General features: G+C 31.7%; 2 protein-coding genes across 2 annotated transcripts; one reads left to right on the top strand and one right to left on the bottom strand.

Annotated features, from left to right (window-relative positions):
* Nucleotides 1-4,699: 4,699 nt before the first annotated feature.
* On the bottom strand, nt 4,700-5,179 carry LOC115966300 (leucine-rich repeat extensin-like protein 3). Its single transcript, XM_031085555.1, has one exon. It carries the CDS (start codon nt 5,177-5,179, stop codon nt 4,700-4,702), a length of 480 nt encoding a protein of 159 aa, XP_030941415.1.
* Nucleotides 5,180-14,653: 9,474 nt separating this feature from the next.
* On the top strand, nt 14,654-15,385 carry LOC115968781. The gene has a single exon (XM_031088277.1). It carries the CDS (start codon nt 14,748-14,750, stop codon nt 14,979-14,981), a length of 234 nt encoding a protein of 77 aa, XP_030944137.1. The 5' UTR covers nt 14,654-14,747; the 3' UTR covers nt 14,982-15,385.
* Nucleotides 15,386-19,823: the final 4,438 nt, after the last annotated feature.

Consider the following 19,823-nt stretch of genomic DNA (forward strand, 5'->3'; position numbering starts at 1 on the left):
GTATGATTAATTTTGCCAACTTATTTTACTATTCAGTTTATTTTTTCTACTATTTATGAGTCAAATTGCAATTTTTGGTACTATTCATGGGTTCTTGATGCAGATTGGTTAAGGAAGAATAAAATATTTTAATATTTTATATTGTTTTCTTTTTTCTAGTTGAATTAGAATTTTAATTGTTTTTCTTTTTCTAGTTAAATTGTTTTTCCTTTCTCAAGTAAAGTAGGTTTATTATTTCTTTTCCTAAAAAGAGTAGGAGAAAATCTATTCTTATAAATACTCTTTATAGAGGGGTTGATTATTATTTTGTTATGCGTTGATTAATAAAAGTTTGTTAGAGATGTTTTCTCTATTATTTTGCCTACTAGCCTAGTGTTCTTGTGGAACTTAGGTTTCGTGGAAGAATTGTAGTAATTGTGTGTTACAGATTCTGCTTCTACACGCTTACGCTACATTAATTGGTATCAAAACCAGGCTAGGTTTCTACTATGGCACAAAGAGGAGTACATGGGGGAAAACTTGTTGCCATAGATGACGTGTATGAATGCGATGAAGTTGCACGTGATGCGCAATTAGAGGCGTTCTTTCAACGAATAGAGGAGTGATTTGATGCATTTTCAAATCAGCCCACTGCCTTAGCCGTTGAAAATTGACCTCAAAACTGCCATCCAAATCCACGTTATGTGGAGGAGGAGGAGTATTTTGATGTCAAGGAGGAGGACTACGATATCAAAAAGGAGAATGAATACATTGAAAGAGTCTGTGTAGTAAATTGGGATTCTCCACCAATTTATGATGACTATCTTGAAGATTTTAGTCAAGGAGAAAAGATTAAGCTTGATAAAAATAAAGTCATATACATACGAGATGAGCCCATAACTCACATCGTTGATGAGACTTTCGACATTCAGAAACAAAAGATTATTGATCCCTTTTGGAAGAATTTTATTGAACAAGAATTGATAGAGGTCAACAAGAGGCATGAACGAATGATTTTAAGTAATCTTTGTCGAGGAGGAAATATGAAGTTTTTGGATGTGTGCATGGATTCTTTTTTAGTACTTGCTTCATATATCCCGCCGTGGCAAAAGAAGTCAAGAATAAAAATCCATACATCAAGATTTATTATGAGTGAGAAAAGATTGATAAGTAGCATACTGATTCGTCTTATCTTGCATAGAAGAATAGGATGGAGAGGATTATTCGGGGTTCCAATTGATCGTGGAAGATTGCCACAAAACTCGAGGACGAGTTTTCCCCAATCCCGAGAGAATGCTGCAGATTGGTTAAGGAAGAATAAAATGTTTTAATATTTTATATTGTTTTCTTTTTTCTAGTTGAATTAGAATTTTAATTGTTTTTATTTTCCTAATTAAATTGTTTTTCCTTTCTCAAGTAAAAGTAGGTTTATTATTTCTTTTCCTAAAAGGAGTAGGAGAAATTCTATTATTATTGTAGGGTGTAAATGATTTATGGGCCAAACCGAGGAGGATTATGGCCCAAGTTCAACGAAATAGACTTTGGGTACCGCCGAGGGTAGTTCAGTCCTCGGCAGACCCAAAGTTCCCCCTCGTAAAGAAGGGTAAAAATGGTATAAAACTGAAACTCGGAAAAAAGATCTAAAATATCCAGGGAAAACTGTCCTTACTGCCATTCAATGCTCTGAACCTGACAAAGCCGCATTCTTTGGCTTTTACAACCACCCCCAACGACTTTGAATATGGGCTAATGGGACAAGTATCAATCTAGGAAAGGTTGATCCAATACGTGGACGAAGGACAATGAACGCAGGCAAATATAAAAGGAAAAATAAGTAACCTAAAAAGGGGGGTTGGGAAAAATGGCCAGAAACCTGAGCCTCCCAGCCCACCTCCAGGAGAAAGACTCCAGGGGTGTAGGAAAACTTAAACTGGTACGAACACCGTGAAAAACCCACCGCCTATCAACCAAGGCCTAACCTTCCAAACCCACGCTCTACAAATGATATTGTTAGGGGCCTTTTCACGTGCGAACCCGACACTGTTACGGTCCGCCACGAAACGCGTCCTTACAATTATAAATACTCTTTATAGAGGGGTTGATTATTATTTTGTTATGCATTGATTAATAAAAGTTTGTTAGAGATGTTTTCTCTATTATTTTGCCTACTAGTCTAGTGTTCTTGTGGAATTTAGGTTTCGTGGAAGAATTGTAGTAATTGTGTGTTACAGATTCTGCTTCTACACGCTTACGCTGCATCAGTTCCGCTATATTATTTCAACTAATTTTTACTTTTATCTACAATACTTTTAGCAAAAAGTTTTCAATTTTAACAAAATAAACGGATTCCAAACAAACTCTTAATTGAATTGTATCATTAATCTCGGGTCCATTACATGGCTCCTAAACGCGGACATGCATTCACCTCTTCACCTTCATTTGATACTCAATAATGCTTTCATGACCTAGATGTCTGTTTGTTATTCTATTCCATTTATCAAAATAGTTCTTTCGACTTGGAAAATCAAATGCTTCTATTTGACCTTCAATGCATTAAAATTCCACACTTTTTTTTAGTCACATGAGTGGTTGTCTTTTATCATGAGCAAGACTTCCCTCTTGTAAATAAAAGTACAGGATGGAACACAGAACAGACATGTATCCCCTCTAATACTTAAAATCAACTGAGGAAAGCCAAATCCATTTTATAGTTAAATTTCTTTACCGGCGACATCCGAATTTTTTTTCTCTCTTTTTAATCACACGTGCTATTTAGTATGCTCACCTAATTGTGGACAAGGCCAACTAGCTGCCCCTAGTATTCAGAAAGCTGTGAAACCATGGTCCCCTAATTTAGTGAGTAGATTCTAGAAGGTTGATTGTCATTTCTTTCCTATCGAACACGTAATTAAGCACAAACATTTACCTGTATTCTTTTACTAAAATTACTTAACTTTTTATCTTCTCCTTGCTGAAATGTTTGACTCAAATATAGAGGACTTGCTCTGAGCTGCAGTATGTTGGGACAGAGCTTCATTTAAAGCTCTTCTTATGGTTGTGATCACTGAGAGTCACTGACATCTAGAAAGTGCAACAATGTTGTTGAAGTTATAAATGCTCATTTCTAGATCCTTATGCAGTGTTTCAAACATTTACTACAGTGTAAGTGACAACTGATCAAACTGTGTACCCCACTAGGGATGGACATAAAAGTTAAAACTCATAAAAGCTACCAAGTTTATAAGGATAATCATTCAAGTCTTACTGTGAAACAAAATAGCTGCCACTCCAACAGGCGGGTTGGTTTATCATCACTGAAACATTTATATTCGATTTATGATTAATAAACTTGGGCAGAATATTGTGAGATCATAACTACACATTGTTGTTGACTTGTTGTAGCATATAATTTCATGATTATCAGAATGTTTGATCCAAGTTGATCAATTAGAAGAGGCAAGCATTAAACAAAATCTACTATCCAATTTCCGTGTCATAATTTTTACTACAAGTTTAATGTGGTCGACTTTGAGTAATGGAGAAAAAAAATGATGGATATGTATAAGTAATTGTCGGCTGCCTTAACAAATTATGACAAATGATGTGTGTGATCTAAGAATAGGATGAACTTTATTTCCTCCTACCGAAAAACCTAAGAACTGAAAGTACATAAGAAAAGAGTAAAAGCTGAGGTAGCAATGAGGGTGGTTCAAAACTTTAAATTGATTGTGTACGTCATATATACCTATCTCGATCGTATAGTGACACATATTACATACATATAGATAGGTTAATAGTGTCTGAGTGGCCGGTGGCTAAAACTGAATAAAGAACAACTCTGACGCCAGGGAGTGTCGGACCAATTGGCTATAATAATCTTGACAAATAGTGAAGTTGAAGCTTTTTTTAAAAGGTAAATTTGTTGGGTTTATTTATATTATTCTTCCCTGCAACCAGAACCTCTTTTAAGTTTTCTGGGGTTTTTTTGGTCGAATTTAGCTCTCATTTTTTTCAAGCTTCATAATTAAGTTGTCAAAATCTGAATATATTTGATCAGATTTGTGACACGATCCAAACCCGTGGCATAAGTCAAGAAATTTGATTTGGGCATTGGATTGAATGAAAACACAGATATAGAAAATTAAAAAAATAGAAATTTATTGAAGATTAAATTTTATTTCTTGAATATAAATAAATATTTTCACGCTTTAAATAGCGTAGTATTTTGAACATGAAATATATCCTTTTAAAATGGACAGGATCATTTTCCTCCTTGAAGAAATTAACAAGCACAATAATAATCAACACTTACATTATCTAAACCTCCTATATTAATTTGTATTTTCTTTTGCAACCATTCTTCATAACGCATAATTCTAAATTCCTTCATCTAATTAGCAATTATCCAAGTTCAAGTAGCAACACATAATTATTTTAGTGTTCCCCACTTACATGAAAGATATACACAAGACAACTATATGAATTGTATTAATTTATTTTGGTAAATTGAAAGTTCAATTATTTCTGCATGAAAAAAATAAGAGATTAAACATATTTTGATCTCCACAATGGACCACCTATGTTAGAGAGGACAAAAGTATAATAACATAGTAAAAAAAACCAATATTCAAGTTATAGCATTTAGACAAGAACTATAAGAACAGACCTAATATATATGTATCCATTTCCAAGACCTTCAATCTTGACCAAGTTCTCAGGTCTATATCAGAGTCTCCCAAATCACTAGAAGTTCCAACACTCCAAAACCAAGCAAAAGCAACAGCCCCACAATCATATTCCGATCGGCACTTGAGTGATACACCCAAGTATTATATATTGGATAATTTGGATCAGTGTTGTACAAATTTCCACCAGGCACACTTGTGACGTAAGTGAATCTTGGTGGTGGTGGTGGTGCCAAAGGAGGGCAATACGGTGTGGATGGAAGATTATTTGGAGTTGGAGTTGGTGGTGGCGGTGGCGGTGGCGGAGATGGTGGCGGTGGTGGAGGCTGCTGCACACATGGGTTGGAACAAGGGCATGAACCGCACTTTACTTCTGTGTCTGCTTCTTGAGGCAGCGGAGTTTGGTCTAGCTTCTGAGAAACTGTGGCACTTGTTGGAAATGAAAATGATATTACGATAAAAAAAAGTATCAGAAGAAGTTTTTGAGGGCTCCAACAATGTGTTGAAGATATCATTTTCCGATGAGAGAGGCTGATTCTTTGTTAATGTGTTTAAGAGAGAGAGAGAGAGAGAGAGAGAGAGAGAGAGATTACATGAAAGAGAATAGGAAAGGTGGATGTGAGGAATGAGGAGTCTTTGGGTGTAAATGGCTTACGTTGGGTGCATGAGGAATGTTCGATGCTAAAGGACATGCTCTATATACTATTAGCATTAGCTATTAGGTAATTCAATTTGGTCTAAATTTGGTGTTTAATTAGATTCTTTGGAGTTATTTGTGTTTCTATTCACCCCTTTTGTCCAAATATGTCAATCTTATTGTAAGAAAATTAAAAATGAAGTAGGTTGAGAAATGGTTATTTTCTCAAAATTTTCTTCTGATTTTTTTAAATCAAAATTAAGTCATGTTCGACTCACATGCAAATTATGACATTTAATGTAAGAAATTTTAATAAATTTGGTCACAAATTTACATCAACAATTAAAAAAATAAAAGACCTTAGTGATTGAAATTAAATTCTAGTAACTTAAGTTACAACAAATTTATTTTACTATACATGTAACTTTTTGGGAAAATATGGAGTTGTTTGTTGAGAGGGACTTGTTATAATGATGATCCTCGTTTGAATGGGTTTGCAATGGTTTTGAAAGCGAATTGCATGTGGCTGTTGTAAATGTAGGGGACCTTATGTCGACCTTTTAATTAATTGGGGCTTTAGGGTAGGCGTGCTATATTTTTAATTTGAGCTTTACTACTTACTCTTAATAGGCTTAGAAATTAAGGTAATTCCAAACTTAATTGAAGTGAGTTTACATCATCTAGACATACCTTTAATAACAATCTTCCAACCATACAAGTGGTAATTCAATTCCATAATTGTAAACAGTATTTAAGTAGTGCATAGGAATATTATCAACGTACAACAACCCCTATCAGAAAATTAGCTAGAATCTTTTCCCTCTGATTTTTAGCGTTGGTTTAAGAGATTTACCTTTAATGAGCATAATTAGCTACAGACAATTTCTCAACCAAAAAAAAAAAAAAAAGCTACAGACAATAGGTATAAGATCCCTTTGCCATACATCTGGCCGGTGGCAATATTTTCCTCTTTATATATTGTCCGGGACTACTTTTTACTAAGAAGAATATTTTAGGATTAACTAAGATGGTGAATGCTAAATAAAACAAAATGAAAATAGCTAGCTACAATTACTGTATATTTTATTACATAGGTTTTACTAGTACTGTGAACTTATAAACAAAATAAAAACTAATCATGTAATTTATTTATTAATAAGATATGAATTATATTTATTGTCACATCAATTTATGATTTTTTTTTTAAAGTGATATTAGAAATTTAACCTATGTTATATATAGACAAAGAAAAACTGCCAATAATCATGTCATTTGGTTTGGGCTATGGATATCGTCAATTGTTGCCAATGATTAGCTCCCATCCTTTGTTACAAGGTGGGACACAGAAAGATCAACCATTAGCTCAATAATTCTTTAATGAATAAAAATATAAAAAACAAACAACTTCATGCCCTATAAAACTGTAAAGAAGCCATAAGAATTGTAATCAAATTTGTAGGATCTCTAAAGTTTATTTTTAATTGCTTGATTCAAAGATTTAAGAGACTTGGGCGTACTATTCTTAAGATTGCTTTATGTCTCTCCAACTAGAGAATGCATCATGCACTTTATATAAAGTGTATAAGGTTGGCATTATTCTTCCACTTGGGCTTTTGTAATACCCATTATTATCATAATCTTTTGAATTAATTTATAAGGGCTTGAACCTTTTACTATAATCATTTAATTGTTCATATAATATAAGGGCTCCATTTTCATCTCATAATTTCATGATCAAGTAAAGTAGTAGAGGGAGTTGAAAGCTTTTTGTTTGTGGTCTTTATGTGATCTCTTCCTCTCTTATCTGTCTCTCCCAACACACTTTTTTGTTTCCTCTAATTAATGTGTTTTTCAAGTAATCATGTAATTCTCAATCATAGGAATTGACTGTTAACTTGTTAATTAAGAGCATTACGACAAAGTACTAATGTGTTTTAGACCAATTTGTGATGAAAAAGAGTGGTTCTAGATCAAGTTATTGAGTTTTAATTTTGATGTATGCTTTTGAAATAGAGTTAAATTGCTAAAGAAACAGGTTTCCTTGCTATCACTTTCTTATTGAAAAGACAACAATGCACCATCAAATAGTGTCGGGGCATTCTTCTTTAATATTCCATTAAGTCCCAAGTCTCTGGTTGGTGATCTAAGGACCTAAAGTTAATGGCAACATTTCAATGGTGAAAAGTAAATCATAAGGGACGGAGGGAAATCTGTTGTTGCAAAGTTTGTTCAGGTTACTTTTTAGTAGCGTAGAGGAATCATATACTCTGGCAAATGATCAAAAAGGCATTAGCTATTTATCTTTCATCTTTTCATCGAAGCAGGCACCATTCTTTCCCTGCAAGGAATTCTCAGCAAAATTCCCACGAGTACTCCAGCTGAAATTGGAAAAGTGTCATGACATTATCATTATGCAATCAACCCTAGCTTAAGGGGCAAGGTTTTTCTTTTCTTTTTTTTTTTAACCTTCAAATATATATATATATATATATATATATATATAAAAGAGCATATAACTAACATATATAGGCCGATCACTGACATGGTCTATTGATACCTAGGGGTTGAGGGGTGGGGAGGAGTTCTGATAATAGTAGGCGATTCTAACCAAGCTAAATAAATAAATAAATAAATATAAATATATATATATATATATGTATATATATGTATATAAATGATTAAATTGGTCATGTTATCAAATTATTGTCGTTGCCTACGTGATGATATGTATGTGGAGTCTGATCTATTATGTTAATTATATCAAGAGCCCCAAAATTGGGGCAAGTATAATTATTGGGGAGTATTTTTAGAATTTGAGAATACATGAGAATGACATGTAGTTCAAGTAATAAAAAATTATATCTATGTTAATGATCCATAACTTTTAATGTGACAGTTACAACAAACTACATTAATTTTGTGTACATAACCCTAGTTCTGGGGGAGCCACTTAAATTTAAGTATTTGCTTTTATCTTTTCTATATTTTATTTTCTGCTGTTTACATCTCTTAGATCGAGTGGGTTATTAGGTTTCTTAATTATGGGTCTTATTGAAAGAGCATATATGCATGTGGGCAAGTTATGTTCCAAAAGGAGGTGTCAGAATCTCTTTGCTGTGATCTTTCAATTAATTAACAAAAGAAAAAACTGAAACAAGTTTGTGAAAGATGCATAAACACCACAAAAATGTGTGGGAGGAAAAAGGATGGATAATGGGGTCTTGAATAGAATTATATAAAGAAGACAAAAAGTTAGGAATAACTAGTCCATGCTTATTGATGGGTGATTGAGAAGCTTCACAATCCACAAGCACACGGTACTGTCCCTACCATGCACATCTTAAATTAGCATCTGCTTCGTTTTTTTATAACCCACCGCCTCCTCTAGCTTTCTTCCCCCTTCCCTTTTGGCCTCCCCTACCGCTACGATTTATTATTTTGTGTAACCATTGCATCTAACATCTCTTTCACCCCATGTGAGAGGAATGTATGCAACAGTTACATATAATCCTTTATTATTAATAATAATTTTATATTTTGATTTGTAAAATGTCAAATATATATCCATTTTATGATACAAATTTATTTTCTCATAAATCTCTAGCTCACGATAAAATCTACACTATATCCACTTTTGACTATATTCACTTTTGGATTTATAAAACACTAAAATTTTATCATGACATAGGTTTTCCATATTTTGAAACAAATGGAGAAGATCTTGATCCATTTCACATGTGTAACCTATTTTGAGGCTACAAAAATATACCTTAATTGGTTTAAACATTTAAGAGCGCTTACATTAGGCTCTCCATTTTTTTTATATATAACAAAACTGGCTAGAATTGAAGCTCCCACATCCGGTTTTGTATCACCATTTAAAAATTTGCTAAAAGATGTATTGCTCTATTACAATACCAAGCATCATAGCTTTTGTATACTCTCAATAATACCCGGTAAAAAAAAAAAAAAAAAAGATTTAAAATGAGGGGTATTTAATTAAATTTGTTTATGAGGGTTAATTTTATAATTAATATTACTAAGGGGTTAGGTTGAAATCCTAGCTATATATAATTTAATTTAAATCAGCATATAATAACAAATATTTTGAGAAATGAGAGTCAGGAGAGTACCTAAAATACTCAAATAAAGAAGGTTTGACTTCATAATTGAAGTAAGAGCCTAAGAATCTCTTTCTTGTCAAATCTAAGTTTTATTTGGAATTAAAATATTATTTTTATGTGGGTATTTTGGCCAGTACTGAAACTATTTAATTATTCAAGAGTTTTAGGGCCTGTTTGATAGCCCATTTTGAGCAACGTTGTTTTATGTTTAAACACCCAAACAGGTGGACCCCATATTGAAATCTTTGTTTGGTATGTGAGTCTGAACTACTGTTGTTTGAGTTGTGTTCAAGCGTTGATTGAGCAAGTATTTCACATGAGATGAGTTGTGTTCAAGCTTGTTTGAGTGTGTGTTTCACTGTGCTCTGGGCCCACGCATATAATTAATCATACCGTTTCTTCTCTCTCACGTGTTTAGTCTTGATGTGAAATAAAGAGAAATAGTACTAGTGGCAGTTTTTTTTTTTTTTTAAAAAAAAAAAACACACTTACCAAACACACAACTTCATATTTCTAAACACCAAAATATCTATTTAAAACACATTACCAAACACATTTATCTCTTTATGAATACTATAAATACATATTTTTAACAACACTTTTTAAACCACATTTCCACATCATTTTAAACAATGTTACTCAAACTCCTTTGCCAAACAAACTCTTAATGATGCAAATGAAGAAAAGTTTGGATTTATTTTCGATAAACTAGACGTTGTTACTGCAGATTTTTCTATGTTCAATAACTTAGGGCTTATTTAGTACATGTGATTAAACAACTGTTTTTAAATTTTTTTTTTTTTAATACATGTAGGTAAAAAAAAGTATGAAAATATGTGTAAAATTATTTAAAAATTAAAAAAATGTATTTAAGTCTTTGAGTAACTGTGCCGAAGCAGGGGATTTGATGAAAAAAGAAAAAAAAAACTATTGCGCCTAGGCTTTGAGTACGTCATCACGTAAAAATTAAAAAATTGTTTTTTTTCCAAGGCCATGTGCCTAACTTGTACCTTCCTTCTTTTTTTTTTTTTTTTTTTTTCAGCTAATGCCTAACTTGTACTTGGAGTTATCATCATCTCAGAAGATGATAATGGGGGCAGGTGGCATGAGATTTTGAGATGATAATGGTGGCAGGTGGCATAAAAAAATAAAAAAGGAGGAGGGAAGTAATAGTGTCCAGGAGTCTTTTGTTTTTCTTCTGGTATGATATAGTACTGAGAGTTTTGGCCTTATCTCTAGGGCATTAATGGTGGCAAAAAATAAAGAAGATATATTAAGAATATGACAATTTTTGGGTATGAGATATTTTTAGGGTATGTTTAGATATCATTTATTTTATTGAAAATTAAAAACTAAAAATAATAAAAAAATAATTTTTGGTAACTATTTACACTAAAAAATACTGTTCATATGCCTTGATATACTGTTCATATCTCATGAACATTACACCAGTCGCTAGTTCAAAAAAAAAAGGGGGTTGAAACGCAAAATGTCCAAACGTGGATGTGATCCAAACGCTTAATTAGTAGTTTTTCTTTTGACTGAGTATCGTTATAAGTTTTTCTTGAATTATTTGATTATTGAGTAAATGGTGCCCGAATATATTTTTAGGTGATATCTAAGGATTTTAGAGGAAGTGTTAGGGAGAAGTTCTTTTGTGGTGAGCTAATTGAGGTAAATAATCTTATCCTAATTGGTTTTATCTTATTTATACTACTATATTTTAACTACTAAAAATTGTTTATAATTGTTACAATTTTATTTAATTGTTTTAGCTACATTAATTTAAAGTAAAAAATAAAGAATTATCACAAATATATTGAGTACTAAATATATAATTATATATATATATATATATATGTATTTGAATGAGATATATTTTTGTTGAAACTATGATTCGATATATATGATTTTAGACAATCTAACTATGTTTTGATTCTGATACCCAACCAATGGGGGTTATTCATTGGTACTGAAACTAGTTTTATCTGGGGCATTACGAGCCTATCGTGTTTTTGGACCCAACTAACGGGGGATATACATTAGCATGGAACTAGTTTTATCTAAATCTGATGCCCAGTCATGAGGATATAGTGTGACCATAGTTGTAAAGATTGTTAAGAATATAAATTATGTTGGATATTTGAATTTGCTTAAAGTCCTTAAAACTACTTATATGTTTTTGGAACCTATTGTAAATTATAGCTTTGATATATATATGGAAAACCGATTTATTTCTAATTCATCTATGATATATTTGTGAGATTTAAAATATTTGATCTATATACAAATTATTATTTTAAAGATCTATTTGTTTAATAGAACTTATTAGGACTTTGGTTACTTATTAAGTTGTCAACTCACCCCCCCCCCCTCTTTCTCCTTTCAGATTTTGATCAGGAAGAGTAGCATATTTTTGAGCTTCCGTTGGGATGTGCGTATGAGTGAAGTGTAGGAATCATTGGGATAAGATTTGGACTTTTAGGTTTAATATTGTCTTTTGTTTAGACTTTAGTCTCAAAGATTTAGTTTATTTTCTTTATGATGTTTGAAAATTATTATTTTGTTGATCCTTTGAGAATTGCACTATTGAATATCTTTATAAGTGTGTGGCTATTGTCACGTTCCTAGCTCCTCTCTCTCTCTCTCTCTCTCTCTCTCTCTCTCTCTCTGTGTTGGATGTGTGCTACAATGGTTGTTGTTCATGCGATGTGGTGGTCATTGGGCGAGGTGCATGGGCGGCTATGGATTGCTAGTATGAGTCATCATTTGTGGTGGTCATCTTTTGGGTTGTTTCTATTGGTCAATTGGTGTTGTCGAGTCACTGATTTGCTTGGTCTACTTGCTACAATGGGCCAAGGAATTGATGATTTGATCATGGGTGGGGGGATTGCCGCGGTGGGATTAGGCTTGGGTTGATCTAGCCAAATCATTACTATTGTGGGATGGGGCTTTGATGATTGGGAAAAATTAACGGATGCCTTAAAGGCATTAGTTTATGAAATATTTTTAGAATTTTCTTAAGGGAAAATAATAAAAAAAAAACTTTTTGACAGTTTTTTAACAAATACCCTAAGGGCACCCATTAACCAAACCCTTAATGGTTTGGACATGGGTGGTGGATCCCTCTGGTGGAGTTAGACATCGGTTTAGCTAGCCCAAATCTAGCATTGCTTGAGTTGGTGCGAGAGTGCTGTGGGAAAAATATAAAAAAGAAAAAAAAAAGAAAATCATTTTAGATTATTTAATATGACACATATATATATATATATATATATATATTATAAAATAAAAGGTGGAATGTAAGGTGTATTGTAAGAGTGGATGGCTAAAATAGAAAAAAAGTGACTATTAATTACAAAAATTTTGCCAAATTATACAAAACCAGATGTGACTCCTTTAAGATATTAATTTGAGATCATGATCATATCATCCTCTAGATGATTTTTAAGCAATGATAGAAAATTGTGCCTATGTGCAGTAGCATCAATAAACTATAAGTAATGTTATGGGTACAATAAAAAAACCAAAATAATATTAGAGCATTCCTAAATTGTCATATGATTAAAAAAAAAAAAAAAAATTGTGATGGGTCCATGTGTGAGTTGGTATGCCAATTTAAGAATATATATATATATATATATATATATATATGAAATTGTTGTGGTTTTTTTGGTTGAATCCCTAGCAATTCATAAACTATGTCAACAATTTGTTTTTATTAAATTATTTTCTTACCAATAATTTTATTTTCTTTGGTGATGAAATACCAATAACTACTTAATTGTGTAAAAACTGTATAAGGGGGACATTTCATAAACTATTTCAACAATTTGTTTCTATTAAATTATTTTCTTACCAGTAACTTCTTCTTCTTTTTTGATGAAATACCAATAACTATTTAATTGTATAAAAACTGTATAAGGGGGACATTTATGTAGGCATACTCTATGAGTACATGTAATATGCTAGTTGTACAACTAAAGGTTAATTGGCCTGGGCCTAGGCCTATATGACCCTACATCCTTTTTATCATCCACTTTTTTTTTTTTTTTTTTTTTTTTTTTTTTTTTTTTTTTTTTTTTTTCTTATTTTTTGGCTTGGTAGTATATATATATATATGGACATTCTAATAAATATTCTCTAATAGTCTCTCTCAAACTCAAAATGGGCTCTCAAACTCAAAATGGGCTGCAGGAAGTCAACCTGCATTTGGATAAAAGATCGTAGAACCAATCCAGTAAATGAGATTTAATGAAAATACTGGTTTTATCTTGAAAGGAAATAGATAAAATAAGCTGTAAAGTAACCTAAAGAATATAGTGACAAACAAAATAGCAATAAATTTCAATATATGTTTGGTTAATTTATGAAAAAGTTATTCTGTGCGATCTATATTGCATTCAAAATCTTTGTACGAATTTTCAAGTCGGTCAAAAATTAATAACTTTGTAATCAATTAAATGTTCAATTTTCAATTTTTTTTTTTGGTATAAATTTGTGCATAAAAAATAATTTTTAGAATCCTTTTCCTTTTTCCTTATGTGTGTGTGTTTGTTTCTTAAAAAAAAAAAAAAAAAGGCTATTGTCCTATATTGCTTAAGAGAGTGTGTTGTTTGTAGTATAATTTACCACACCCTCCCTTAAAAGTTACCATGACTTTTGAAGTGGAGTTGTGGTGTGTTTTTGTGTTAAAACTCATTTTCCTCTCCCTTGTACGAATGTTTGTTTATCAAAAAAAAAAAATAATAATAATAATTTTATTAATCGAATAATAAATAACATCCGATTTTAACGAAATTTGACATACATATTAAGAACATGAAAATCATAAAATTCAACAATTATATTTTAAAAATTTACATCTAATAAAAAGACAGAGGAATAGGGTATTGCTCCGTTGTCATATTCTTATTAGTGCAAGTTAGATAAGTGTACCCATTAAAGTCTCCTGGTTACATCCATTTCTTGGCATTGGATGCTAAAAAGCTGTTGCAATTTGCAATCACAAAGCTCCTCCAAGTAGTAATGCAGCATCCCAAAAAAAAAAAAATGTTAAAGCAGGACATCTGTCCAAACCTCATAGTCTACCGACACGCCTAAAACTTAAGCCTCCAAAGGCCGACATGTAACACTCAACCAATAATATTTTCCAAATCCATCAATCTCTTACTCTATATATAAAACTCAAAGGTCCTATCACAACCCCAAATCCTTCTACACTCTCCTAAACTTTGATCAAACAAATCTGTTGCTTCTTCATCGATCTTTCCTCATTTTGTTTGACACTTTTGCTAATTGCTTTTATTTGCTGCAACCAATATGACTGGTGGTATTGGAGTTCCAGCTTGTGTTCAATGTGGCACTCATAGCAACCCATGCAGGTGCAAGTTTGTTGGCCCAACACTTGGGTTCTTGGCTTTTGTTGTTACTGCTATTGTGGAATGGCCTGTGGGGGCTTTGGTGTATTGCTTTCGCCACACGAAGGGTCGTCGTATTATGGCTCATCCTGCTGCAGTGGTTTACCCTTGTGTCTCTAATAAAATTCCCATATGATTGGTGAAAACTAGCTTCTGTTTGGTTTTTTTGTAATGTGTAACTGTGTGTGCCTATGTTTTCTGTGTTAATCTGCTTGTAAAAATATATATATCTCAGTTTGTGTGTATGTGACCTTCTTTTATACGATAAAGGTCACTTCTTGTTCGAATTAAACACTGCTTCCGTGAAGGGAATAGATGCGCTGATGCCTTAGCAAGATTGGTTCCAACCAAACAGAGGATTTTTGTGTTTTTCGAAGTCCGCCTGTGGACATTGTTGAGCTGCTAAAAGCTGATTCTGATGGCTTGTACTTAAATAGACTTTGTACTAAGCCTATTCTGGTTGTTTAGTTCTAGGAATATATTCCTTTTTACCCAAAAAAGAAAAAGAAAAAAGAAATAAAAGAAGTCACTTCTTGTCAATGTGATTTTTTTTTTTTTCTTTTTTTTGGGTGTGAGAGAGAGAGAAATGAATTACTCATTACTCAATCACAAGTGGCACAAGTTAAGCAGAATAAAACTCGACTACTTAATCCAATTTAAACTAGCAACAATAATATTTGTTAAGGATACTCTAATTGACACAAAAAGCCTAGGATTGACACAACGACTTTTAAAATTTTCCCCATTCTGACTATCCTGGTTCTAGTTTTGGCATCTGTATAACTTGAAGACTACCCATCTTCTCCATTATATTATAATATATTTTTTTTTTTTTGAGAAACCAAAAAGGGTGGCTCATGTGTGATATCACAGCCGACCACACCCCACAGATACATCGCCTGTGAGTACCACCAGCACATAATGGTGCCCGCGACTTGGACTCCACCCATGCACTTCGTTTTTTTTTAGAAACCAAAGTCCAAACCCCACACCTGTGGGGTATGAGGACTCGAACCCGCGCTTGGCACAGCCATCAAGAAGGAGACAACCACTAAGCCACACTAGCTGGTGGTCCATTATATTATAATATTCATATCCTCAATTAGTTTATTGTTTTACAAAATGGATAAGAACCATATTTGGAATCTACCTCTCTTGATTAGTGTGCTTTCTTTTAGGATACACGTGTAATTACGTGGATAATGAAATCAGCACACACACAGAGATTCATATCAATATATTCAATTTTAGAATGACAATACCCTCACCACTCTTATAACAAAAAAATGTCACTTGGATTGTCAATGACCATCTTGTCTAATGGCATTCCGTTCCCCTATATGAGATTTCGAATTTTAGATTAGAGGGTTGAATCTTGTTTCCCTTGACTTTAAAAGTAAATATTGAAAAAAAAAAATCTATAGAAAGAAAGAAATGGTTCAATTTGGATTTTTATTTCAAGCCGTTGAAATTGCTCAACCGCCTCTTCCTCATCAACGGCCATTGACGTTAATTTGCATCTGAGGGAGTGCTTGTTTATTTCCGTGAAATCGTAGCAATATAATTTTTAGAGTATTGAGGTTAAACCATAAAGAGCAAAGTAAATTCAAAAACAATGTAATCAAACAACATTTTGGATGAAAAACAAAAGTAAATTTTTTGCTTCATGATTGTTAACAATTAAAAATTCTTTGCAATCTAAAAAAAAATATATTTCATATTTGATTATTCTTATATAATTAAAAACCTATGATTTGATTGAACTAAGGCAATTCAAATATAATTAAAAACCTATGATTTGATTGAACTAAGGCAATTCAAGAACGCGTGATAACCTAGATTAATAATATGATTAGAATAGTTTTCAGAAAAACTCATTGATTTAATTTCTATTTGAAACTATTAGAAATTAATCTAAAAAATAAGAAAAACATTATTGAACTTATTGAAAGCATGAAAAAAATAAGAAAAACATAATTGAACTTATTAAAAGCATGAAAGAACTAATACACCAAAAGAAATCTAATTGAACAATCGAAAGAAAATATGTTGTTTTCTAAAATCTTAGAAAGAATCTCATTGATATTCATACCTTATAGAAGAAACATAGTTCCTAACCCTAGCAAAGAGTTTAAACTGCCAGGAAAGTAAAAATTTTTTTCTTTGGAAAATTTGTTCTCCACCACCTCCCTTCAAAACTTTTGACTATGCAAAAAGCATACCAAGAAAATAAAACTTTTGACTATTTAATTTTTATCTAGATTTTCAGTAGATTTCGACTTTCAAAAAGTGTGAATTTTGAAAAACTCAAAACTGGAAACTTGTAGATATTTAAATTATGGTTCCAGCCTATTCGGCCTTGAATCAATTGGATTTTTGAGGAGAGATATACATTCAAAATACTGATTAATACTTAAATCTAATTTTTCCTTTTTAAATTATGTCTCTTTGATTTATTTCCTTATTTGAAACTTCCAAACATGGTAAACAACCCAATCACTCCAATTGCAACTCCTAAAACATTTAAGTATAATCCTTTAGCTCTTCTTTAATTTTAGTTTCACCTCTTTAGATATTTCACATGATTTCTTGAAAATATAAAATTACACAATAAATGATATTGTATTCAAAAAATTACGTAAAAATAAATAGTAGAGACAAATAAAAATCAAAGCTTAATTATACAAATAATAATTAAGAAGATAATGTCCAAATAAATATATAATAAATACATGTTTTAAGGTGTTCTCAAAGATGAATAATACCAAAAAGGTCGAGCTTTATCAAAGAGGAATAATGCCAAAAAAGTCAAACTTGACGGCTGAGCTTAATATCTATGTTTGGGGACCACAATCTGGCAATTGTGACCTCTCTTCCTTGTCTTTCAATGCCTTGCCATCAACATCTCTCTTCTCTTGTCTATCGTCGTTGTCACCCTTGGTAGTGGAGAATCAAACAAATCGATTATGAAACCCATATGCCTTCTAACTTGACAACACAATGATAGTTGATCGGCATCAATTTGTGTTCTAACTAACCTGGCATGATTGGTCTCGCCTGACCCATAACTAATATGTTGAATTTTTTTTTTTTTTTTTTTTTGAGAAAGCTAATATGTTGAACTTATATGATAATTTTTCCTATTTGTGAGGCTTTTTAGATATGTGGAGCATAATCAATATGGCGGAAACTCCAATAATAAAATCCTAAAGTTTTATTGCCCCACTAATAAAAAAATAAAAAAGAGAGAGAGAGAAGTTTAATTTGCACTAGGCCTAAATTTAATTCACACCACAAAATTTGTACAAGCACAGTCCACTACAACCAAAACCCGTACCATACCTAACTTCAAACAGTGGCCTACAATACATTGAACCTTGGCCTTAATGAAGTTTGGTTGGTCCAAGGCTCTTTGAAAAAAAACAATAAGGGTATTTGGTTTATTGTGATGTATTTTTAATGTAATGTATATTATGATGATGTGGTATTAAATTTTTATTTTTATTTTTTTAATATTATCATAATTTAAAATTATAAAATATGTCACATCATCTTAATACATTTTTGTACTACCTCCGTCTTTTTTTTTTTATCATATTTAAAAAGTCAAACTTTTTAAGAAAATATTATTTATTCTCTTGTCTACCTTTTAAAAATGTATAAGTTTCTAAAACTGCCCTTTAAAAAATTTATTAAAAAATTGAATTAGTAAATTAATAGGGGTATAATAAAAATATTAGTAAATTAATAATTTTTATTTTTAGAAACAAAACAATATTTTAGAACATCTCAAAATAAAATAAAAATAGTACGGAAGGGGTATTAAAATTACGATAACGTAATACTAGCATCTGCGCGTTTAAAAAAGAAAAAAGAGAGATAGAGAAGTTTAATTTCCACCGAGCCTAAATTCAATTCGCACCACAGGAATTGTACTAGCATAGTCCACCACAACCAAAACCCGTACACCATACCTAACTTCAAACAGTGGCCTACAACACATTGAATCTTGGCCTTAATGAAGTTTGGTTGGTCCAAGGCTCTTCAAATATATATATATATATATATATATATATATATATATATACAGGGACGGAACCAGGATTCAAACCTGAGGGGGGCAAAGCTTAAAACAAATTTTTTTTTTATGAAAATAAAAACTAACATCTATTTTATATTCAACAAAATTCTACATATAAAATAAGTGTTTCTTAAACATTTCAACACATTTATCAAAATGAAACTCGGCACTATTTCAGAGGAAATCCAAAAATATATATATTTAAGGCAAATCTTAATTTTTCAAATTATCTATGTATACCAGTTTTTTTTTTTTTTTTTTAACTGGGGGGTCTATTAGGACCAAAATTTAAAATTTCAACATATATATATATATACACACTAGCTTTTTTTTTTTTTTTTTTTTGGGGGGGTTTTGGGGTTTTTGGGGGGGGGGGGGAATGGCCCCCTCTGCCCCACTGTAGTTCCGCCCCTGTATATATATATTAGGAGCATTTAGTTTATTGTAATGTATCTTTAATGTGATGTATATTATAATGATGTGATATTAAATTTTTGACAGTGAAAAAACAATAACTAACTTTTCAAATTCTTTTAATATATATAGATTACAATAATATAGTAGTACGGTGTAATGTAACATCACGAACTAAACGCCTCCTTAGAGAAGTAGATCTGCGATAATGAATTTGTATTTAATTTATACTTCTTTTTTTTTTTTTGATGAACTTGTATTTAATTTATACATAGTTTATTTTGTTATGAAATTTGATAGGACTTTGCTTAGAAGCCTCTCCAGTTTCTTTACTTAAATTCAAAGCAAGCCTAGAAAGGAAAAGACAAAAAAAATCAAAGCAAGAAAAGGTAAAAGCCTAGAATAAACCATAAAGAATCACCAAAAATACCAGCGAATAAAAGCAGCTAACAGTATATGACTACATGAATGAATGACTTTAAA

Source organism: Quercus lobata, chromosome 11, assembly GCF_001633185.2.
Source record: "Quercus lobata isolate SW786 chromosome 11, ValleyOak3.0 Primary Assembly, whole genome shotgun sequence".
NCBI classification, from domain to species: Eukaryota; Viridiplantae; Streptophyta; class Magnoliopsida; order Fagales; family Fagaceae; genus Quercus; species Quercus lobata.